Source organism: Carassius gibelio, chromosome A21 (assembly GCF_023724105.1).
Source record: "Carassius gibelio isolate Cgi1373 ecotype wild population from Czech Republic chromosome A21, carGib1.2-hapl.c, whole genome shotgun sequence".
NCBI classification, from domain to species: Eukaryota; Metazoa; Chordata; class Actinopteri; order Cypriniformes; family Cyprinidae; genus Carassius; species Carassius gibelio.
The window spans coordinates 4,363,881-4,390,056 of NC_068391.1; the positions used below are offsets into that span (position 1 = coordinate 4,363,881).

At 35.2% G+C, this 26,176-nt stretch overlaps 2 protein-coding genes across 2 annotated transcripts; one reads left to right on the plus strand and one right to left on the minus strand.

Moving 5' to 3' along the window:
* Positions 1 to 265: 265 nt before the first annotated feature.
* On the minus strand, positions 266 to 10,208 carry LOC127941740 (divergent protein kinase domain 1B-like). The gene is made up of 5 exons (XM_052537105.1): positions 9,612 to 10,208; positions 7,028 to 7,162; positions 5,399 to 5,506; positions 5,137 to 5,310; positions 266 to 3,760 (listed from the first exon to the last, which is right to left on the minus strand). Exons 1-5 carry the CDS (start codon positions 9,675 to 9,677, stop codon positions 2,948 to 2,950), a joined length of 1,296 nt encoding a protein of 431 aa, XP_052393065.1. The 5' UTR covers positions 9,678 to 10,208; the 3' UTR covers positions 266 to 2,947.
* Positions 10,209 to 13,847: 3,639 nt separating this feature from the next.
* On the plus strand, positions 13,848 to 25,740 carry LOC127942046 (1-acyl-sn-glycerol-3-phosphate acyltransferase alpha). Its single transcript, XM_052537573.1, has 6 exons — positions 13,848 to 14,291; positions 19,198 to 19,331; positions 19,549 to 19,724; positions 20,723 to 20,818; positions 23,089 to 23,161; positions 23,391 to 25,740. Exons 1-6 carry the CDS (start codon positions 14,113 to 14,115, stop codon positions 23,546 to 23,548), a joined length of 816 nt encoding a protein of 271 aa, XP_052393533.1. The 5' UTR covers positions 13,848 to 14,112; the 3' UTR covers positions 23,549 to 25,740.
* Positions 25,741 to 26,176: the final 436 nt, after the last annotated feature.

Genomic DNA, 26,176 nt, shown 5'->3' on the forward strand with positions numbered 1-26,176 from the left:
TTATTAAATAAATGACTTGTTTTAGGTTTGTTCAGCTTATGAATTGACATGCTTTTTGTCCTGTTAGTTACACGTCCTTTTTAAAGTGAGGTGGTTTTGGAGGTCTCCCTGGACTAATATATGCTGATTCCTTGTTTCTTTCTAAAGGTCGAGTAAAAGGATACGTGCTGTTGTGTCTTCAGAACAAATGCTGTACTTTGTGTGCCTGTGCTTCACCAAAAAAAAAAAAACCCCATGTATTAAAAAAAAAAACAGACACACATAATTTAAGTTTCAAACATTTACTCATCAGTGAATAACAGCTGAACAAATGGATGGAGGTGAAAATAAATTAGTATTTAGGAGCCTTGAGCACTAAACCCATGGTAATTGTGCTGCTCTCCTTACAGATGCACAAAGTAACACAATAAACATGACTTAATAGTGCATAAAATCATTTCATAATGTGAAATTGTACTAAAGATAACTGAACACTATGACAGAAACTCATTATCCTTTGTGATTTATGTCTGTGAAATCAACTCAAAATCACCTAAATGTACCTGAATCTGTGCAAGGAAACAAAAAAATGTCAGGATCGTTCCCAAGTTAATGGAGGAGAATGATCTTGAAAGTGAAAAGTGCAAACCAAAGTTTTTAAATGTGCACTTGATACTAGTTGGTTATTTGTAGGATGTGTATATTGTTTAGCAGTAATAAAATGAGATTTGATTTGTTACACTATTGTAAGAGATGTTTATAAAACTGCCTACTGACAGTCAAGGAGAGGTTTACAGTATGCACACACACACTTTCAGGTTTATATGCAGACATGTTTTATAAGCCTGCACATAGACAGTCACACTAGACTGGTTCCTTTAATGGTGTAATTTGTTTACCTTGACACCATAATTCCATTGAATCTAGGATTAATGTTAAAGGGTTAGTTCACCCAAAAATGAAAATTACCCCAAGTTTTAATCACCCTCAACGCATCCTATGTGAATGTGACTTTCTTCTTTAAGACAAATCCAATCAGAGTTATATTAAAAATGATCCTGGCCCCTCCAAGCCTTTCGATGGAGGTAAACAAGTGTTGGTTGTCAACAGTTCAGAAGACGTGAAATAAAGTTCGCACTTCTGTAATAAAATGTTTATCAGATGGTTCCGGGGGGTGAATAAAGGCCTCTTATAGTGAATCAGTGCATTTTTGGAATATAAATATCAATATTTCAAACATAATTTTTTTTGATGAATTCGCTACAGGAGAATTCACCCCCTGGAGCCGTGTGAGAAATGTTTTATTATGGATGCATGTGCTGTATTTGACGATTTTGTGGACTGTTCAACTGCAACACCCACTGACTGCAATGATAGAGCTTGGAATAGACTCTTAATATGACTCCTACTGGTTTCATCTGAAATAAGAAAGTCATATACACCTAGGATGCCTCAAGGATGAGTAAAACACAGCCTCATTTTGTTGTTGTTGAACTTACCCCTTTAATAGTAATTTTCTTTCCAAACACATTCAGACCCTGAGAAACACAGTAGGTAATCTCACAGTTCAAGTACAAATCCAACCACAAACTCTCCAGACTGCTTGAAAAAGTACTTCCTGTGAAACATCATTCTAAAACAAGCACACACACTTAAAACAACATACACCCTGTAAAAAGACATAATATATAGCTTTCACTCGTTTCTATTTAATTAATTCAGTGTTGACTTCTTGGTTGTGTTGGATGTTTTGGTTTACAGTCCCAACACTTCCTGACTTCAAAGTTAGAGCGCTTCCAAACATCACTAAAGATACATTTCTTCTGTAGTGAAAGTCAAAATAGGTGTGGCTATAGTTTATCCTTCAAGAGTAGTGTTCCAGGAACAATCCTGCTGGTTGAACCAAACATTGCATGTCTTGCTTAAGGGTGTTGTGGTTGTAGAGCCAGACCATACTCTTTCCTTGGGTGACTTCTTGGAATTTACCCTACTATCCTTGTGCTTGCAGCCCAGATCCTTAACCAGAAGTTCACCAAGAAAGAGTCATTTCAGAAGGGGTTGCACGGTCAAAGAAATGTCCTTCGATTATCTTTGTTCCTTACTTCACCTTGGACTTTTCAGCTTTTCAGCTAATGGAAAGAGATTCTTCTGAAGGTGTTTCTATAGGGCTAAAGGGTCTTCAGGAGATTCTTTTAAGTAAAATAGAGGGTGTAGATGTAGAGCAAGATGGTCCTATCTGAAAGTCTCCTTTCCATGGGTTAATTCTTGGAACTAACCCTATTATCCTTGTGCTTGCAACCCAGATCCTTACCCACAATTACACCAAGCAGAACACAAGATATCATACGTGAAGAGGATACATGTTCAAAGAAACATCCTACAGTTGGTTTTCTCCAATTAAGTCTTACTTAACCTTGGTTATTTGAGCAAAAAGAAAAAGATTGTTCCGAAGGTTTTCCTATTAGCATTAAAGGATTTTCATTTGAGTCACTAAAGTCAAAGAAAATGGGGATATAGAGCAAGACTGCTTCTCTTGGAAACTCCTTCCTTGGGTTTCTTCTACTAGAAACTAGCCCTACAATCCTTGTGCTTGCAGCCCAGATCCCTAACCAAAAGTTAAAGAACTAGTTTGGGAAGGAGTTGCATGGTCAGAAAAATGTCTTCACCTTGAACCTTTTGGGCAAAGAAAAAAAGTGTTCTATATGTGTTTCTATAAGGTTCAAGGTTCTTCAGTTGAGTTGTTGAAGTAAAACAGAGGGTGGGGATGTAGTGTATGCCCTTTCAAAACTTCCATTCACCAACTTTCCATGTTCGCAATTGATTTTTTGACGAATTTGCAGTCTGTAGTGGATGAGTTCAGCTTTTGTGATGACGCCCCAGAACCTACTGTACTGATCCCACTTTTGTTCTTTGGGAGTCTCCAATTCTCTTGCTCTTCATTGCCTTTCTCTTGATAATCATGCTGGTCTCAAGAGTATTTGGTATTTGAGATCTTCTTCCACAGTAATGTTTTGAGGTTGTTCAAAACAAGGGAATGATGCACCTCCATCTGCGAGGCCAGTCCACTGAGAGTCACACAGGTGCGTAACTGTTTCTCCAGGTCCTCCCTCAGGTCTGATGGTGCTCCGAAAAGCAGGAAGTCTTGCAGGAGCGCGCAGACCTTGGCCAAGTTGGGCTGCACCACCTCCACGTTACACTGCCTTGCCAATCGGTCACACGTTGCGGTACAATCCCGCCCGTAAGTGCAATCGCCGTTTGCCTCGCAAGTCCTCCCTCGCAGGAACCCCTTGACTGTTGCCTCCGATGCTATGCTTTGAAGGTCTGCCATTTTGAAGTCGTATTTCTCATTGTAGCCGACCCGTCTTGGGCTTGCATCACATATGTAGAAGCTTCCATGTACTCCATGGAATACCTCTTCGATGAACTCCAGCAGGCCGATGGTGATCCGAGCCCTACGGGGCCACGCAGGAGCAAGCCACTGGTTAAGAGCGACACTAAGTGCCTCACGAAACACTGGCTGCAGCCAACCGGGCACCTCCAACCTGAAGAGGGCGCTGTGTGCTACATGTTCAGTCACGTAAAGGTCTCCGCAGAACCCCAGCAAGCGGGGAGCATGTTCTTTATCTTGCAGTGCCACCATTAAAACAAATTCATTGATCTGAAGCAAAGCCCACACGGATTTAGCTTCCGCTAACGAAACTTTGCCATCGCCATTGACATCCGCCAGAGAAATGACACGATTTACAAGTGTGCCAAGAGATGACTGCTCACCAACACTGTCCTGTAAATGCATGGAAGAAGGAGAAAGACATGGTAAAACCTAAAATGTTTTATTTTGTAGACTGAATATATTTATTGGTAACTGAATTACAAAATGTTTTAATTGTTTTTACAGAAATAATAAATAAAGTAATGGCCAAAAACTAAATAAATAAAAAATGTGAAAAGCAATTTAAATTATCCAATTAAATGTTTTTCTAAATTCACACTTCACTGGGGTAGGACATTGAAAGGATTGTTACTTTTTTTTTAAATAACAATAACCTTTATCTTACGCCACAAACTATGATTTACCACTTTCTATTTTTAGTCAAGAGGTTGGTAGTATTTATAATTTAGAAGGGGACATTTTCATTCTAGAGAGCATTTTATTGGAGAAAAATAAATATAAATCTATATAATCATATCTGTATGAGATCATTTTCAAGATAAAGAAGAAAAAAAATTAAAATATTTCAATTTTAGTAGTAGCAAGCATTTACACTAACATACAGATTAGCATCAACACTAACCTGCATGGACTACAAACCAGAAAACTCATTTTTATTTCATGAAATCTTTAAAGCACAGTCTTTATCAGCATTATGCGTGTATACTGAAGCATGCACGGCCATTTACTGCACTTTGTGTGGGTTGTGTTTAAGTGTGTGTTAGTGTTGTTTTCCCCTGTGACACTGAGAGTGAGTGGATTGTTCTGGCTGTGACCTTTTCAAGTTCCTTCAGTTATTTTTGGCTTCTCTACCCTGTTACCCCACTCCCTCCCCGCCTCTCTCCATTTTCACCCTTCTACTGGGGACCTTGAGGAACAGCCGAAAGCTCAGAGAGGGGATTATTATCTTAGATCCGTTTCTGCTTTGCTAAGCAGGACATAAACCTCTCCGATATCATTCACAACAAGTGCTGGGTGATCTGTTGAAATACTCATGATATATTTCTGACCATTTGATTGGTGATTTGATTCTTTTGGGTCACCACATCTGTCATGTATCAAAATGCTTTTGTTATGTATCAAAATATCAAATATAATATGCTAATGGCTGTTAAGTGGAAGCACTGATTTTGAATCAGATTCTTACTTGCATTTGACATTCGGAATTTACTTTAAATCAATGGCTTTTAGGTTCAAATATTGGTTCAAATTAAATGTATACATTTTGGGGTATCTATTCATTGTCATCAAAGGTTTAAGAAATACAAATAGTGACAACAATTCAAGTTCAAATTCAAAACATCAAGTTCTAGAATTAAAGGACAAATGTTCTAGAACTCTATACGAGTATAAAAACTGGTTTCTGTATTAACTGAAGGTCTGATTTTTTTGTTATGTGTGTGTATAATGTGAAAAGAACACAAAAAATGTATAAAAACATATAAGACCTTGAGAAAGGAATGCAGCATCGCTCTGAATTCATCCATGGATGTCCCGCGGGTGGGTTTATCGTAGAGGCTGTTGTCATGCCGTAGAGAGTCAGGACCGTTTTCTCCTCTCATGCTCTCTTCAATCCCACACTTTACCAGTACAGCTTTCTCCTTCCACACAGCACTGTATACCTGCAATAATACATATTATGTGGGCCAGATGCAATTGTATATATGCATTTTTCACACTGAAAATAAACTGTGTGTGTGATGGGTTTACCTGGTACGTTGGTGTCACTGAAAGACATCGTTGAAGAGACAGAGTTTTCTCCTCGCAGAGAGACTTGCAAACTGATCCCGAGATAATACCTCTGCGATAGTGATCACACTAAAACACACACACACACACACACACACACACACAGAGGAAACAGACAGTCATTAACCACAAATGTCGTCATCTTTTCTTGATTTAACAGCCATGTGGAAACAAACGAAAGACAAACTAGCCAGACAGAGGGCTTCATGATGTTATGATGGACTGGTGCTTGGGCAGACAATGACCAACAAATACAGTGATCAGACTAAAGGCAGCATATTGCTTCTTCTCATCTGCATTCTCTTTTCTTTCTCGTTTCATTTCTGATATCTACCAAAGCTGTTTTCAGGGCACATGTTGCAAAACGAAGGCCAAAAAGGGCTTTTCTTCCCCTGGGCTTCACGAAGTGACTAAATTACAACACTAACACAAAAAAATACTGAAAAAAAATTGCGTTTTTATATATTTATGGTAGGAAATTTACTAAATATATTCATGGAACATGATCTTTACACAATATCCTAATGATTTATGGCATAAGAGAAAATCAATAATTTTGACCCATACAATGTTTTTTTTTTTTTTTTGGGCTGCTGCTAAAAATATACCGCAGTGAGTTAAGACTGGTTTTGTGGTCTAGGGTCACATATGTATAGATGTGTATTATACCATCATCTTGTGGCACTAAAAGCCACTTAGTTTATTAAGGGATAGTGCATTCAAAATAAACATGGTACTTTTTAATCATTTTGAAGCTTGACCCCACTAGTTACAATACATTTGTGCTTTATTGAAACGAACAATCTGATTGTTCCACGATATATAAAATACAGGATGGTACAACATAAGAGTAAGTAGATGATCTTTTAAAGAAAAAATAAATGACTGTGTATATAAATCATTACGTTAATAATTACGTTCCTGAGGGGTTTGTGTTTGCAACATGAATACAGAATTTGTAATTAAACACAATAACACTGCATAATTAGCCTACTGTTAGAAAAAAGTGAATATTTAAATTTAGCATCCATAATGGTAGAATTATGATCTGTCAACTCTCTTGCTTCCTCCTTTTAATTTTCCAGTTCCTCTCTCATATGTGTGCAATGTCTTCCTGTCAGTGAAATGCTAAAAGGCAAAACAGCATAAATATCACACCATCTGTGTGTATGGACCGTCTGCGAATGCACTGAAGTGTACTGTATGTCAAACATCAGACACTCACTCTCCGGGCCCTATTATAACGATCTAAACGTGAAGTGTAAAGCGCACGGCGCAGGTGTTTTCAGTTCCTTAAAATAGCATTGCGCCAGCAAAGTGCCTAAACAAACCACTTTTTTAGACCAACATGCCCATGTGCGCAAAAATAAGCACAAATGCATTTGCTAATTAAACGACGTGGCGCTGGATGGGAAACTAGCAGACACACTTGCGCTGCATCTTGCGTCGCATTGCGCCGGGTGTATAATAGGGCCCCCGTCTTAAACTACTCTCTATTCCACGTTGGTTTCTCCTGAGTGGTGAGGAATGGCGCTCATGGGAACAGATGTGGACCTAAACTCATGCATTATGGAGGATGCAGTGACTTACGATGAGCATGGTACAAACGTGTCCTCTGCAGAGCTCTGAATAAGAGGAATACTGCATATAGATCACCCAGCTGGCCACCAGAATCCCAAACCACGCCACCAACAGGTACTTGACCTTAACTGCAGGTAGACGGGACTGAAAAAAAACACACACAATAAGCTTAAATATACACAAAACAATATTATTTCACATGACATAGATACGCTGTAATTATTACATTTTTATACATCTTATTTCCACTTAATAAATTGGAAACATATTAGAATTTTGCAATGTGACTTCAGTGAAGATAGATTATGCCCAATGTGGTTCTTATTTCATATAGTAGGGACAACTAATATTGAATTACATTGTAAAATGTGTTGATGACGCTGTTATGAATATGCCAGGGCCAGGGCCAGGTATTTTATGCATATGCGATATGCACAATATTTAAAAGGTCATTTGAAAAACTTCACAAATTTTTTTTATTTGAGTATAAAATCAGAATTGGTAATTTTGGCTTGTGATGTGAACGTAGCTTATGCTACTTTGACAGACTGAGAGGGACAAAGTGATAGCAAGAGATATTAGTGGTCATTAGCATGTGCCTTTACAAGATTAAATGAAGTCTCTTGGACAGTTTTCAGGTGTAAAAGGGCACTGAATGCCAAAGGCAGTAACTATTCTCTGTGCTGGAGTGGGAAAGAGTGTGTGTTTGTGTTGTGTGACTCTGTGAAACACACATATCTGATTACTGCCTGTTGATGCAGACAACTGTTATCAGATACCTAAATTCACTCAGTGTGTGCACTCGCTGGAAACAAGGCTCAAACACAATAATATGAAACTTTTAAAGGAATAGTGCACTCAAAAATAAGTTTGTTTGTTCATGAAAACATGCAGCTTTTTGTATCACAAGGTGTTAACCGATGGACTGGTGTGGGTTACTTGTGGATTATTGTGATGTTTTTCTCAGCTCATTCTGACGGCACCCATTCACTGCAGAGGATCCACTGGTGAGCGAATGATTTAATGCTACATTTTTACAAATCTGTTCTGATGAACAAACAAACTCATTGACATATTGGATGACCTGAGGGTGAGTATTTTAAGCAATCTTCATTTTCATGTGAACTATTCCTACAAATACAACAAATGAGGCTTTTGAGCTTTAAAAAAAAAACATGCAAAAAATGAAAATGGCAAAAATGTAATTCATTATTTAATGGAAACTGACAGTTTTGAAACACTGCATTGTAGCTCTCCTTGGCATGTATTAAAGCTCATGAAAGTAGAGATGTTGTATACATGAAATAGTCATTTTTTTTTAGTCCAATCATGTCAATGAATCTATTAATTCCAGCCTGAATGGTTTGCTCACAAATTTAACTGATTCTGGTTCTCAAATTAAACTCGATAAATAAATATCAGTCTGTTCTTCGAATAAAAAACATTGTATGGCTTCTGAAGAGTTTCAATATGGACTACAAGTAAGATGGACCACTATTATGATATTTTAATAATGATTTTGGCTAATTCTGGAAGACTGACTCAGCATTGAATGGGGGGAAAAACTATTCCTTTTGTGTTTCACAGAGGAAAGAAAGTCATACATGTTTGCAACAAAATGAGCCAATTTGACAATTTTCATTTTCTTATGAACTATCCCTTTACTAATGGCCTATTGTCTGTTTAACTTGAGGAACTGAGATTTTGTTTAACTTCAGGTCGAATCCCTGCTGTTTTCGGGAGAAATGAAAGATGCATTTGTCATCTGTGACATCTACAGCGCAGGGTTCAGCAATGAATCTGACAGAGTTGACCTACACGGTCTCAAACGTTCACAGTGTGCACTTACAGTGAGTGCACTTATGAAAGAGGGCTCTTAGTGCCCATCTACAGAAATACTGTCAGCATACTGTGTGCATTAAGCACTCAGACCAGTCGTGTGTGCGTGTGTGTGTGTGATTAGCTAAAGCTGGAATTAACTTTAACAATTAAAATGACAGATCCTCTATCTTATTATTTATGTTATTAGTGTTTTTAAAATTCAGAAGAATGCAATGCATATAAATCAGGAGCTACAGTGATGGCCATCAATGTATATGGATAAGCTGGGGTAAGTTGCCACAATGACTTTATTTTTAGGAGAACGATTATGCAATCGTATTTTCACTTTAATATTTTTACATGGTTCCTTTTGCATATTTGTCGTTTCCTTAATTTGTGCATTTAAAAAAAATTACTGTGTGCATTTTGCTGAAAAGCCTATGATAGGTTATTTAATGGCAGATCAGGGTTGTCACAAAATATCGACAAATTTAAACTTTTTTTATTATTATTATTATTATTAAAATGTTTACCTGGTTAAAAAGTGTGACATCTAGCCCCAGTTTTCCTTATCATAGTGCTGAAATACCTCCATGTTCATGTATTTATGTATTATTCATGCAAATACCATAACTATGAAACATTTATGGTGCCATGTTCCAAAACAAGGTGATGCCATGGTACTTTTGTGTTATTTCGATTTATTTTTATTTTTATAAGGTTTCTGATGGAAAAATAACACCTAACATTATCATTCAAGCATGAAACTTACCTGTAAACCCTTAGACAGGGGACAGAAGAGCACCAGGTGCACCATTCTGCGTAAACTCCTCGGCATCTTAACAGTAACACAGATGATTCTCAACACAAATAAAGACTGCTCTCCAAACACGCCTTCACTTTCTCATCTCGTCTCCTCCATTACAGGCGACGCGCCAGCGGTGTTCTCCAGCGCATACAAGAGCTAAAATACACATAAACTCTTATTTTATCGCCATGTGCTTTCGTTTCAAGATACAATCGGCTGTGAGAAGGAGAAACATCCCAAGCTGGTGGTGCTCGACTCAAGGACACGCGCGAGCACACACATCAATTTGCATGCGCTACATCCAGAGACGCGCGAGCTCCAGGCATCATCCTCGCGCTACAAGGTGCGACACGGCCAAGGATGCTTTAAAAAACAGTTCTGACATCTGCGCGTTACAAAGACCGATGTTTGATTCAAAGGGACTCATTGTCCCAAACATCAGCGCGAATCGGCTGGATGAGGATGTCGGTGGTGCTGAGATGAAAATCACTGACGATCAGCTGAAGATTCGGCCTCTCTCTGACTCTACAAAGCGCCTTAAAGGGGAAGACACCCTGATTTACGCTACCGACAGAAAGCAAACTCCCACTGTACCTTTAAATGTCACTGATTACAGCAGAATATAAATTCAATATATTCAAATATCATTAAATAAAATATAATAAATATGAGATCAAATGTATTTAGATTTTAAATACCTTTAATTTCGTTTTTTTTATATTAAAAGAACAAGAATATCCATTAGATTTCACAGACAATATGAAATAATTAAGACAAAATTCACTTTAAATGCGATTAAATACAATAAAATAAAAATAGATAATTACCTTTCATTTTAAATTAATTTCAATATGAGTAAGTTCAAACCCCATGGGACAAAACCGAGGGGGGTGGGGGTAATAGTATGAAATCCATTTAATATGAATCATCAACAATATTTTATAATGAAACACAAAAAAATAGAGGCATACTTTAAATAGAATGGAATAGAAAATAAGGAAAAAATATAAATTCAACAATATTTTCTTTACATTGGGTAATTAGTAATATATAAGCTACTGAAGTGTCACAAATTTATCATTAATAATTATATAAAAAAGTAACTTTATATAAATATCAGATTACAGTCTGCATGAATAGAAAAGAGCAGAATTGAATGAAATTAAATATCTTTAATTTCATTTATTTATTTATTTAAAGGTGAAATAAAAAAGAAAAAGAAAACTTACAATTTGACCACAGTCAATAGAATAGGACAAAATGAGACTTAATAAAAACATATACTTATAAAGAATACTTTTGGATTCAACATATTATAGAATACTTTTTGTTACAAAATCACAAAATAAGAAAACCATATACCTTATATCTGTTGATTGAAGTGTCAGAATTATTATTATTAATATTTTTAAGTAAACATCTAAAATGTGAAAACACACACCAATTCAGTTTGATTGGCGGTTTTATTTTATTAAAATATAAAGGTAAACTGTGCATAGATTTTTATAAAGCATTGTATACAGGCCACTTTCAGGCTGTTTGAGTCTTTCTGGTTGCACTTTTCTGACGTCAAGCCTTCACACTGCTTCTACAGCCAGGTTTGTGTTTGGACAGGTTTTATCTTGCACGCGCCACTTTGTGAGCAAAACATTCTGCATTGCAGAGACCGTGCAACAGAGTGTGATCAATACAAGTGCAAATATAGGTTAAGTTAGCATATGTGTGTCCATGGATAGTGTGTTTACTTCTTATCTGACTTTAAAATAATATTTTAGTGGTATTTTATATTTCACATTTCCTTACTTTCAATGGATCATTTCAGGTTGCATAATGCACACAGTTCTCAAGTGCAAAAATATGTGCAATATATTCTTACAATTCATGTCATGGACATCAGAGGGTGATAAAGGTTGATTGAGAATTTTGCTTGTCTAAAATTAGAAAGGAATGCAAAATGTTATGATATATATATATATATATATATATATATATATATATATATATATATATATATATATACATAGATAGATAGATAGATAGATAGATCAAAGACCAAAGGCTTTAAAATACAAATTACCAAAAGGTATTTTGTATTTCAAATACGTATATTTTAAATAAATGTATCTGAAACACTGCCCATCTGTGCATACAGTATCTCATCAGTGTGACAACATCAATTCTGGGACAAAATTTTGCTTAAAATTATTACTGTAGTGGGTGACATAATGTGGTTTCTGGAACATTACTTTTCTGGAATCATTACTTCATGATATGAAGAAACTCTGATGTGATTGGCTGTTTATGACATCAAAAGACAACTCTTTCCATAGATTAATCAATAATAATCATCCACAATAAGATGTTAATTCATTGTGACTCAAAATGTGAAAGAAGGTTCATACATACTTTGTACTTTGTATAAAGTAAGTACTAAAATCCATACATACCCTTATATTTCAGACGAATTATGGGAATAAACTCACACAGTGTCACAAATCTTAACTCTGGTCAGGTCACATTTAAATACCTAAGTGACTCTGTGACCGCAGCATTGATGATCTGCTGTATCAGATTACACACCCTGATCAGCCGTTTAATCTTGTTAACTAACTCTAGTTAACCTCCTATAATCCTTAATCTGCCTATCCGCTCCTCAATACCTGGTATCTTGATTTTTCCTATAGGCATTCTAAAATTGCAATTAAAAATATTTTGGGGGAAATTATTTTACATTACAGCAGTGCTTTCATCAAAATACTATTTAGATTTTTTAGTTAAAAGGATAGCCCAACCAAAAATTTAAATTATATCCCATGATTTACTCACCCTCAAACCATCACAGGTGTGTATGACTTTCTTACAATATAAAGGGCATTATATAAAAAAATGTCCTGACTCTTCCAAGCTTTATAATGGCAGTGAATGGGGTTTGAGACTTCGAAGCAAAATAAAGTGTATCCTTCCATCATAAAAAAAGTACTCCACATGGCTCCAGGAGGTTAATAAAGGCCTTCTGAAGTGTTTGTGTAAGAAAAATATCAATATTCAAAACTTTATAAATGTTAATTTATTAATTTGTCTTATATCAAAAAAATTTATTAACAAATCCTTTTTTTTTTTTTACTTTTAATTTGTGTTTTGCTCTCTCCTCTGTGTTCGTCACTTCTCACGGCCTTGCAAGGCCTGCATCCATGTCGTCCTCTGGATGCCAATTCATCTAAAAAAAAGAAAGTCAGATGGTTTGAGTGCGAGTAAATCATGGGGTAATTTTTCATTTTTTGGGAGTGATTGAAAACAAAGGATAGAAGAAAGAAAGGAAGGAAGGAAGGGAAATGTAATGGTAACTTTCTGCCAGAATTAATTTTATAGAACAAAGTCTTCACATCATGCAGAGACACCTGTACATAATCAAATCAGATGTAAATTCTCAAGTTCGGTGGGATCAGTGCTCAAGACTTGCTTAAAATGTTCATAAGAAACTGCACCTTACACTGTTCCAGAACATTCCAGCCATACAACAAATGTTCGCATATTGTGTCTTTGTTCTAATAAAGTAGTTTCAGGTAACACTGCAAATTGCAAACACGCATGACAGGGAAACACAAGCAACCAGTACCCGGAAACACACATATAGGGAGGGATTCAAACTTACAGAAGGCTTTTTATGCACAAGACGAAAGCGTGGGGGAAGTCCGATTCACTTGAGCGAATCGGTTCGTTCGGACGGTTCGTTTGTGTGAAAAACAAATCTTTTTAAAGAAAACGGTTCACTAATTTGACCAATTCATCCCGATCATCCATCAGAGATGTTTTAGTAGTTAAGATTGTTTAGAGGTTTTTCACTAGCAATGTGGCCTAAATGTATTTTCAAATATTGTTTTAATTATGCTTTTTGACACAACAATAACTTAATAATCATTTGACAAAAAATTCATTATTATCACTTTACTGCGTTATATAAATATAAATAATTGTTTCAATGTCATAAAAATGTTTTAAACGTATATTATACCTCAGAACCGTTCTTAATACATATTATTATTAGTGTAGTCTTGTGTTTCTCTTAACAGTTTTATCGAAGTAACAGTAATTTTAGTAGTTTGCTGTAAACTTCTAGTTGTGCGTGAGTCGTTCACAAATGCCGAGACAAAATCTTCTCAAAGAACCATTTCATAAGAATGATTCGCGAATCGAAGAGCGTCAGTTACACAGCAGACGGTCAAAGGTTACGCACGCATCGCTCTCGGTGGATAACCCACGCCTTGTTCTTGTTGACATTCATCTCATTCGCCTGATATTGCGTAAACGAGAAGTAGAGCGAACGCCAAAGTTGCTCAAGGGTGCGACTTGGACGTGGTGTCTGATGTAGACTCGGTTCTGAGCTGATCCCGCGCGGTTCCTCCACTCCACACCGCTGACCTTCTATCATTTCTCGACAGCCGGGAAAGAGGCGCTGGTCGCGGGCATGGATGCCGTGTGGATGCTCCCTGTGCTGCTGGTGCTCCCGCTCCTGTTATTGACCAGCAGCACGTTCGTTTTCTATTTCAAAAAGTGCTTCTATGTGGCGTACATGATGCTGCTGGCCGTTATCACCATCCCGATTTGCATTCTTAAAAGCGGCGGCAGGGACATTGAGAATATGAGGTGAGTTTTCAACAACGCAAGACACATAATGTTTTGTTTCTACACTCGTGGATTGCTTTAGGACACTGGGCTGTCATTTTACGTGGTTATGGTGTTACAGCAACAAATAAGCAATGGAACATACCATATACATTAAATTATACATGCAATCACATTTTTAATTGCTCGTTTATGCACCCACATATGCTTTTTTACTATTGAAATAAGAAAGCATTTGTAACGCAATGCATTGCATCTGTTTAAGTTAACGTTACCCCGGACAGATGTTCGGATCACAGTAGTGACTCTTTAGCCAGCTCGCCAAGTAACGTTGCAGTTCACGCGAGAACACATGCAGGCCTCTGTATAGTATGTTTAATACGATATCAGGGTGATGCATGAATAAAATGAAGCTCTGTGTGGCATAACAACACAAAGCGATGCAAATATGTGTTTATCGCACGTGTTTCGTCGCTTGTGGGTCTTTAAGCTGCAAGCTAGATGCTTGAGCTTTTCGTGCAAGCCAGATATGGCGACCAAAGCGTGTTTGTTTTCTGATGATATGATATGGGAAGGTGTCAAAACGATACTAGTTGCTAGTTACAGACGCTCTAGACTCTGTAGTTTGTTATAACGAGGTCGTGATGGATTGGTGACACGGCTCCGCTCGTGCAGAGTTCGTCCTGGTCGATGGCGCTAGATTAAAACCAGCAGTCAAACTCGTTCCACACATTGGACAGTTGATCGATGGATTCCAGGCCATCAGTTTAGAATCAATGTTCGCGCCGAAAGTAGCTTTAAAACCTTCCGTAACACTCGAGAATGTCGCTGTCATGGTAACGGACGTTCTAGAAAAGAACTCGAACGTCCCTCACAGCATTGATTGACACAAAATAATACTATCATTATCTTCAAATAATTAAAAGTGGTTAGATTTTTCCGTGTCGTTTTGTTACAAAAATTTTAAACAGAAGTGATTTAAATCTCCTTTCCCCTAAAAAAAAAAAGCAAAATTGTGTAAAATAAGTATGAATTGATGATACACTGAAATTAAGGCAACCAAAAATATTTGGCAGAAAAAATATAAATTTTGATTCCACAGGGCCAAAACCACTGAGCAGAATGGAATTTAACCTGTTTAATTAAATAAATCATAATGAAACAGGTTTCTAGCACAGCAGCTGTTTAAATGTTTATATTTCAGCAACAGATTGGAGTAGAAATATAATTATTTAAATAAAAAGTTGATATAAAAACAGCCTTACACAACACAAGTATGTTCTTTATTAAATTAACTTTATTGTCGTTTTTTGGCTAAATGGAAACTTTAATTTCAGTTTCCACAAAAAAAAGTGTAAAGCTGCATGAGTGTGACATTTTTGAAAGTACTAATATTCCATGTAATCTCATTTAAAAGGCCTTAAAGGCTGTATCCATGCTAATTATAAAATACTTTTCAAAATGCTGTTTTAGAAGCAGTAAGACATTTCACTCGTGATGTCACCTGTACAAGTTGATATACTGTTGTAGTTGTAGTAAATTAAAATTAAATTAATGCATTTAGCAGACTCTTTTATCCAAAGCGACTTACAGTGCATTCAGGCTAACATTTTAGTTAGGTTTTATAGTTCTATATATTTTTTTTAGGTATTTTAGATCTTGAAGTTACACTAAAATAAAATGACCAGTGTGCTTTTTAAATATTTGATTCATTCTTTTGTTTGCATACTCTGGATCGGGATCTGTTGTGTTCAGTGTGTTCTGCATCACCTGGTATGAAAAGCAGTCTTGTGGTGTGTTCTCCACTAATAGAGTACATGTGATATGAAAATTGGAGACCTGAGGTCTGCATACACACAAAATTTTCCGTCAGCGCTTGTCCTGATGTTCTGCTAGAGACTGTTTCACATGCTCACTAAAATCTACAGAATTTCTGCTCTTCAAAACAGTTGGTTCATTCACACATGGTACAATGAACACACTGGGCGCCAAAGAATAACAGACATCCATTTATTGCAGTTAAACACAATCATCTCTCCCAAGTTGAAGTTCACTGATATTTTATACCAGATCATCTTTATTTATGTTTCACAGTATTAATAAAGCCAAGGAGGTTTGAAATGTAAATTATGATGGAATAAACATCTCATAAACTGTAGTAACCCTGATTTGTAATGCTGATAAACTGCTTGTGAAGTTTAAGATATACGATAACAGCCGAGCTTGGCAGGCTTTATACTCTTGTGTTCCTTTCTGCTTGTGTACCAGCAGGGTAACGTGTTAGAGAACAGGTTGACATTTGTGATAACAGAGTTTATTTAGGACGTGTGTAGTAACTAGAACAAATAATTAAATGATGGTATTATATGCGGTTCCATAGCTGATTGTAATACTGAGCTACTTTTAAACCCTGATGTTAGCTAAATAAATGTCCAAAACAAAATGGTAAAATTTATGATTTTATTTTTATAAAGTGCATTTTTGTTGTCTGTGTAAGGATGCTTGACACTTTGTCATTAAACGTATGTTGTCAGCATTTGCATTTCTGTTGTGTCATGTTTTTTTTTCATTCTATTCATCAACAATACTGAAATTTTTTTAATTCAGCACTGAATAATCAGAAAAGTTTTTTGAGCAGCAAATCAGCTAATAAGAATCATTTCTGTAGTATCATGTGACATTGAAGACTGGAGGAATTATGCTAAAAATGAAGCCTTGAATCAATTAAATAAATTTCATTTTAAAAGGTACTCGAATAGAAAACAGCTATTTGAAATCATAATATTTTCAATGTTACTGGTTTTATTGATCAAATAAATAATGCAGCCTTGATGAACATAACAGACTTCTTTCAAAAACATTTAAAAAATCTTACCAAGCCCAAGCTTTTGAACAGAAGTATACCTCAAAATATACAGTACCTTGGTACTATATACAAAAAAATCATAATAATAAATGTGTGATGGTAATGTGATTGGCTAAATTAATCTAAACAAATTCAGATGATCTACATTTTAGACCCTGGACCACAAACCCAGATATAACGGCCATTTTCTTTAAATTGAGATTTATACATCATCTGCATATAAACTTTTCATTGATGTATCTTTTGTTAGCATATGATAATATTTGGCTGAGATACAACTATGAAAATATGGAATCTGAGGATGCAAAAAAAAAAAAAAAAAAAAAATCAAAATACTGAGAAAATCGCCTTTAAAGTTGTCCAAATAAAGTTCTTGGCAATGCATATTACTAATCAAAAATTAAGTTTTGATATATTTACAGGAAGACATTTACAAAATATCTTCAAGGACCATGATCTTTACTTTATGTCCTGCCGATTTTTGACATTAAAGAAAAATTGAATGTTTTTTTTTTGTTTGTTTGTTTTTTTTGCTACAAATATACCCCAGTGACTTAAGTCTGCTTTTATGCTCCAGGGTCACATATATAGTAACAACAGCAGTGCAGATTTGTTGCAGAACAAGTACTGTCTTGTCTTAAATATGCTTTACTCTGTATTACAAATCACACACACATGCAGGATCTCCATGCAGTGAGCTGTTTTTCACTAGATTCAGAACATGTCAAAACCTCGGGGGAATTTCTCAATAATCACTAGTGAGATGACGTGTAGTGCGGACAGAGTTTCATGTCAGAGCTTTAGTGAAATTATTCTCAGTGTAAACTCCGAAACCTAACATTTCATCAGATTTCAACGCTTGTTCTGATGAAACCAGAGGTTAATTGTTCTAGAACAACATTTCACCTATAACCTACAGTACTAAATATTTCACCATCATTCATTATAACCCTCTCATATCTGAATCATCTTTCAGGATCGGGAAGTGTTTGAATGGACGAATGCTCTGAGTTGTGTTGACTCTTCTCAGCTGTGCTGTTATGTAACCGCCCATGACTTTTGCCCACATTTGCTCCACATCTTCACATTATTGATATGAGCCTCTCATGACACTGTATCTGTTATCTCTTTGTTTAACGCACAACATCCCATGATAAACATCATATAATTTTGATTTGATAAAAGTCTCATCACTGATATTTTTGTACATTATTTATACATTATCATAGTTTATATTGGTATTTTAAATGATCTTTTATTTTTACATTTTTTTTTTTTTTTTTTGTGTATTTTTGTCATTTTTATTTTGTCAGCTAAGCATAGACTATAAACAACATGTGAAAGGGTAATTACTGATGTATTTGATGTTGTAGAAAAAAAATATTGTTGATCTCTGCAGACATCAGGCTTTTAACCCAAAAAAAAAAAAAGGCAAAACTATGCCATAAGTCCTAAAATGCTTGTGTCTGTGTTTGGGTTTTGGCCTACAAAAAAAAAATAATATTTCTGCTGCACTTTTTAGGGGTCATGTTTGTGCCTCTGTCTATGTCTGCTCAGACCTGGAGCCAGAGATTTGGACAAAAATGATTTCTGTTGCAGACATGAGCAATAGCTCAATTTTGATGGTCTGTCACATTTCTAAAATCCTATTTGTGTCCGATAGGGTTGGGTATAGTTTGAATGACTGGCCATTTCCGAGCATTGAACAGAGTTTACAAAGAGTGACTGGTTTCTCCACATTTTTCTTTCATGGCTGTTAATGTGTTGGGAAGCCAGAATGTGTATCCATCAACAGAAACATAGATTAGCCGAACTCTGTCTGTTGGACTTGTTGTTATTTTTAACAAGCCAAATTACAGAGATCGTCAGAATTAAGTTGAAACGTGGTAAAAGTGCATTGGTGGAGAACAGTACGCTACGAGTCTTTTATTTACAGAGAACCATTACACCCCTAGATAAAATTCCCATAGACTTACATTAAAGAAGCAAGGAAGAAATGGATTATTTGAGTGACTGTTATTGGACACGTTCTGGATTGAAATGTCTTTTTGCTTCCTGTAGGGTCATCCGCTTCGTGGTTCGCCATGTGAAGTACTTCCTTGGTCTGCGCTTTCAGGTCAGCGGTTGGGAACATCTCCAGACAGATGGACCATACGTCATCATCTCCAACCACCAGTCATCACTCGATGTGCTAGGTGAATGAAAAAAACCCACAACCAATCAACACTGAGTGTGTTCGGTATTACTATTACTACCACTTTAATCTATGAAGGCATGGTTAGGATCACAGTCTGGCAGAACAGCTCCTGCCAGCATGACCAGACCTGCATGTGTTCAGTGCACACCCAGATGAGTCACATGATCATACTTGTGCTGCCAGTCTTCCTGTGCTGATTCTCCTCCTCTCTGCAGGTATGATGGAGATCCTGCCGGACCGCTGCACGATGATCGCTAAGAAGGAGCTGGTATGGGCCGGGACAGTGGGCATGGTTTGCTGGCTGGGAGGAATCGTCTTCATTAACCGCCAAAAGACCAGGGACGCCAAGAACGTCATGAGCGATGCCGCTAAAACCATGTTGGCCGATCAGGTCTGTCACATCTGACAAATGGTGGTTTACCTCACAATTCATTCTGTAACTCTGAACCACCTAGCATGAGCTTTTAGGTTATTAATATATGTTATGTGATCCTATTGAAGCATCATTTCTTCATTTACTTGAAAAGTTTTAAAAAGTTGTATTTAAGAGCCAAATTCCAGATGAAAAACTACACTACCCATGAATCTTAAAGAGAAAATCATGGCAAACATCAGGACAAGGTCCTCATACAGTACCGTTTTTATAAAATAAATTAAAACTTTTAAAAGATGCTTCAACATCTCCATCTCCACGATCATTCTTGTGAACGCAATCAGTTATGATCAGTGTATCATTATACAGGATCCATGCAGTCGGTCTTAAAGGGACAGCAGCGCATTAATACCTGCTGCTGAATATGTCCTTAATGTTAATCAAACAACAAAACACAGCTTTAACAAAGATTCATCTAAATTTAATTCATACAGCAAACACTATGCAGTACTCTACACTTTATTATTACATTTTTGTACCTTATTGTATTTGTAACAGTTAAATTGTATTTATCTATGCTTGTGACTTGTGTATTTGATTAGAGTTTTTATTTTTTTTACTGACCGTTCACTTGCCTTTTTATCATGTTAGTTTTTTACTGTAGTATACAAAACAGCTTAGTTTATTTAAAGTAATAAACGAAAAGCAAAGTTACACTGATATAAAATAAATGGCATCCTATTTTTTTTATTATTTTTTATTTTATTTACATTGACATTTTCTTATTTGTGACATTACTTTTTATGTAATGCTAAAACACTGCTCATCACTTTCAGATGCTGTAGTGATGCATTCTTTTCCATGAAAGAATGTGAAACATGTATATTGCTTATATAGTTTTCATTTTTAAATATTTTAAAATATAATTTAAATGGATACTATCAGTCTGTTAGTGTTGTTGCAGGGATGTTGTAAAGAAGAGGTCTCATTTTGTGATTGCATTGAACTTCCCCTAGATCCGATTGTGGGTGTTTCCAGAAGGCACACGGAATCAGAACGGCGGGCTTTTGCCTTTCAAAAAGGGAGCGTTTCACCTGGCCATTCAAGCACAGGTGAGTGTTACTCCTCGACTCCTTCACTTACACTTGACCTGATATAACCTGACCTGTAAGTGCAAAGTACATAGCTTTCGTCATTTACCTAGCATAACCAGAACAAGCTTGAACTCAATGGTCCCTCGTTAAACCATGAAACTGATGTCACAGGTCAAAGGTCATCAGGGAGACTGACTGGAACAGTTAACTTGGCAATAAAAGTATAATACACAACACTATTTAAGATTCTTTGCTCATGGTGTTGCGTCTTGTGTTCACCAGCAGAGAGAGCAGTCGATCCTTGTGTTATTTAGTGCTCGGCTCCTGTGTTGTTTTAGCGCAGCCTCAGAGAAACTTTCACACTTGTGCATTTGATCTGAACTCATTTCCAAAGCCACATCAAACATTCCTTCAGCATTTCTTTCTTTCTTTCCTGTGGCTTGCGAATAAACTTGAGAATTAAGCCAATTGGATTGTATTGGAACAATGAAATACATGGCAGATTTTTTTTTGTTAAATACTTCGTTTCATTTTTAAGCTTCTTTTCTAATTGGTATATATATATATATATATATATATATATATATATATATATATATATATATATATATATATATATACACAAAATGTTTCAAAATGCAATTTAATGTTATTGATGCATAATTTAGTTATATTTAACTACATTTAAACATTATTGTTATTGTTAAACGTTATTGTTTAATTTAGATTTATGTTATAATAAAAATGGTATTATAATAAAAATGGTTGATTGATTTCTTTCTTTTCTTTTCTTTTTATATATATATATACAAATGTAAAATGTAAAAATATATTCAAGAATTTTTTTACCTTTCAAAAAGCAGTTTAATATCCAAATTAATTAATTTATTGTTTTATTCAACTACAATCTTAAATGTGATTTAAACAATTCTCCGTATTTGTTGACCGGTTTATATTTATTTCAAATTGTAACAAATATATTATTTATTATATATAATATTATATTGTATATTGTATATATTTCTAAATGTAAAATATACAAGTATAGACAAAATTAATAACCTTTTAAAATGGTAATTCATATTTCAACTGACCATCATTTTATTGTTTTTACATTTTAAGCATGGCAGGATGGTCTCTTAATCTCATGCTCATGCTAATTTGTGATTTGTACATTTTTTTTTTTTGTTTGTTTTTTTTTTTTTGTTAGTGCTTTATAGGTCCCCTGAAATAGTTTTGAACTCAGTTGTTCTTGTTGTTTTGACATATGTTCTTTCGAAACAGGATGATAGGGCAGGTCATAAAAAACAAAATGCTTCTCTTTTTTGTTTTAGAATAGACAATAGAGAATAATGGAGACCTGATGGTTCTCATTAGTTAAAATAAAATAGTTGAACAATTTGAGAGACCTATCTTATCTGTTTATATCTGTGTTTTCAATTTGGGCATTGTACAGACATAATGTGCACCCTAGGAGTATTATACATGGTCTAGACTTGAAATAAAATAGGAATGGCTTAAATTCCAGATTTCAGAAAAATGTTCGGAAGCAATTTAATGTTATTAATGTAGAATTTTAGTTATATATTTTACTACATTTAAACACAAATTAAATTATTTTAAATATTTATTTGTACATTTTTGTATGATTTAGATTTAAATTAAGTAGTCGATCATTTCTTATGACTTATTATATGTATATATGTATATGTATTATATGTATACATTTATAATATAATATAATATAATATACACATAACAATATTTACAGTTATTGTTATTTTTACCTACATTTTTAAATAAGATTGATTTTATATTGGTCTATTTATATTTTTTAGAATTTTTAAATAAATTACTAGTTGATTATTTCATATTATTATTATTATTGTTTAATATATGCGTATGTGTAAAATATGAAATGTTTGTAAAATGATAAAAGATTTTATTTTTATATTTAACTACATTTTCAGACATGAATTAAACATTGTAAAATGTTTTTGTCCATTTACATCTTTATTTAATTTTTTTTTTTTTTTTTTTTTTTTTTTTTTTTTTTTGTGGTATTCCTAGTCCTTTATAATTTGGAGTCACTTGTTTTAATATTAATGATGATTGATCTGACATGCTTTCACACACACTGTACAGCTATGTCATCATGAGAACCGGCGAATCTCTGGGTCTATTATTAGTCTGGGAGGATAGTTCAGTCTGTGTGTGATCTTAGTTTTGTGTGTGAGAGCGTTTCTAATCCCTGCTGACCTACTGCCTGCTTTTGCTTCCTCTCTCAGGTTCCCATCATACCCATCGTCTTCTCTTCCTACAGCAACTTCTACCTACGGAAAGAGAAAGAGTTCAAATCAGGTGATGCATGTTACAAATATATGTTATGGAGAAACAAAAGGCCTTGTGTGTAAATTAAAGAAATAGTTCACCCCAAAAAAAGAAAGAAAGTTGATTCTTTCATCATTTACTCATCATCTTCATTTCCTTCTTAACTTCTATGATTATGAAAAACCATTGAAATATTAATATAGTATTAATATTACTATTAATATAGTAATAATAAACATTTCTGAATTCTTTCCAACAGGAACCATTACTCTGAAAGTCCTACCAAAGATCGAGACAAAGGGACTGACGGCAGATGATGTGACGACGCTCTCCGAGAAATCCTTCAGTGTCATGCATTCGGCCTTCATGGAGATCTCCAGCCAAACCACGCAGAGCAATGGGCCGTCTTCCCACTGAGCGGCCTTTCATTCGCTCCGACAACAAGGATGGCTTGAGACCACGTCGTTGGTAATCATGCCAACCAGGCGCTTTAGTGTCCTCCCCGCGGTCCTCATGAAGCAGGAACACATGTCCATACAGACAGACACATGCATTCACCTTGAATACAGTACATACAGCAGATGTTAATTTAGCCTAGTTTTGATCTTCCATTGGACTCCAGGGGGCGCTAAGAGGCAGAACGGCGGGTTTTTCTGGCGTGCCGCTTTAACTGCGTCCTCTTTGATGTTGGTTCAAACTGCTTTCGTTCAGCGACGGGTTTGGGTTGCGTTTTGCAGCGACGCCCTGAGAACATCGTAAATGTTCATTCGACATGCATGCCTTTTTCTCTGTTTCTCTTCCTTCCTTTTGATCTACCAAGACTCATTTGTGTAGATCGCCTTTTCCTCAAAGTACTTTGCTTGCATTTTGGACAGCCATCTGTATGCGTTTTTCTTCTGTCATTGTTTGCTTTTGTATTCAAGTCTTATGCAAGAGTATTTTTCTTTAAAGACTTCCCTTTACTGTTTTATATAACTTTCATTTATTGACCAAAAAGATAGATTTGGAAATGTCCTATACATTCCAGAGTAAAGCTTTTTGTGTCATCACAATTAAGGATTCAGAAGAGGCAAACTGATTTTGCGCTGCTGACTATTAGCTCTGTTTCCTGCTTGCCATTTAAAGGTTTAGTTTGTAACAAATATCTCTATTGTCACCGTTATCAAGTGTGGCTTATTCCTGTGCCATGTGTCCAAAGTGTCTCAGCCGCTGGCTGCGTATAATGGAGGAATATTGTGGGAAACACTATTGATGATCTATACTTGATGATGAGGATTGTTTGATTAGTGTTTAGGATCGCAATACTTTCCAGTTGACTTTAGTTTAATGCTTTGCTCCTTTCCTGTTTTGGTTTGTTTTCAGGCTACAAAATGCCATTTTCATTTATATAAAACATTGTTCAATCCTTTTCTTAAAACTAAAATCCATTTACAAGGGAATTATTATTATAATAACTAATGGAAAAAGTATTATCTAACATGTTATATAGCCAGTTTAACTTAAATGTGTTTAAGAGCCATTATTATTCAGATTTTGAAGGACAAACTACCGTACATTTGTTTACAGATGATATCATTTTTCTTTCAAAACCTGCTGTAAAATTGTCCCATGGGGTTATTATATTTTAAATGGCTGAGGTTTGTAATCTTTTTAAGTGGATGTTGACCCGAGACATCGAAAGATGAACATAAAATGGTCATGCACTTATTTCTGAGGTCTGCTCCGTGATCAGGTATTAAACTTGACCCTGAACCTTAAGTTTAAAATAGATATATTTAAATATTTGAAAATTATATTAACAATTTAAACTCAAAATGATAAATTATTTAACGCATATTTAATAAACCAGACTGTATTGACACCTTATGGCAGTAAATTAAGATTAATATTTGTAATTACTTTCAAAGACATTGTTGAATTTTATATTTAATACTTGGTGTTGCGGTTCTTATTGTTTGTTAAGAATGTATAACATCTTTAATTTAATATGTACAATATTATTTAAGAGGTTTGAATTGTACGTATCCTATTATAATGAAAGACGGTTTACTTTGAATGAAATGTTAAGTTTTGTTTTTGCTAAATATCCAAATTAGACCCGGTTGTTGTTATTATTTAGTACAAATTTAAACACCAATGCAATTTTGGACCCCCCTTTTATGTTGTGTATTAGGTCACAGATTCTTTAAGCACTGTTTTCGATGTCAGTTTTGCTCTGCCGACTGAAAACCGTGCTGCGTTCATGAAACGGTGTGTTGTGATTTTTCACCAAAGCTATTAAGGATGTACAACAGGTGAAGCTTGTAAACATTTTGATTATAAGACCTGTTAGACGAACCTGTCAGACATTTCACAGGCAGCCTTGTGTATGTGTGTGTGTGTGTATGAGTGAGTGTGTGTGTGTGTGTGTGTGTGTGTGTGTGTCCATTGTGTGCGCTGAATGTGTTTGTAAGGTGACCTGATACACAAATAGCCCATTGTAAAATCTGTAAAGTCAAATAAGACGATGATTATACATAAAAATGTTGTTTGTGGTATAATCTGGGTGCGACCTGTGGTAAGAACATCTAGGACAAAGTGTCAATAAATCGTCTGTTTTTCCAATAGAATTGGTAGAGTTTGTTCTAGACCTTTGTCATCTGTCTATCAATTTATTTCTGTTTATTTTGATTTATTTTTTCACACACACACACACACACACACACACATTTACTTGGCCTAAACTTCAGATATATATATATATATACACCACATGCACGCACATAGATGAATATTATGCATTTGAAGATGTTCCAATACACAATATGGAGCTAAAATAGTATCAGAATTCAAGTATTAAACAAATTTTGTTGACACATGTGAAAGTTAATTCACATTCACAAAAAAAGTACATATCATTCCAAAAGGCAACTCACATACTTCTACTTAATTTAATCTTGATCTAAAATATGATTTGCAAATGCACAGACATATTGTGTGAATTTAAATTTGTTGTGCATTTTCATACTTGGCTTATTCAATTTCACAGATAAAACATTTTGTTTT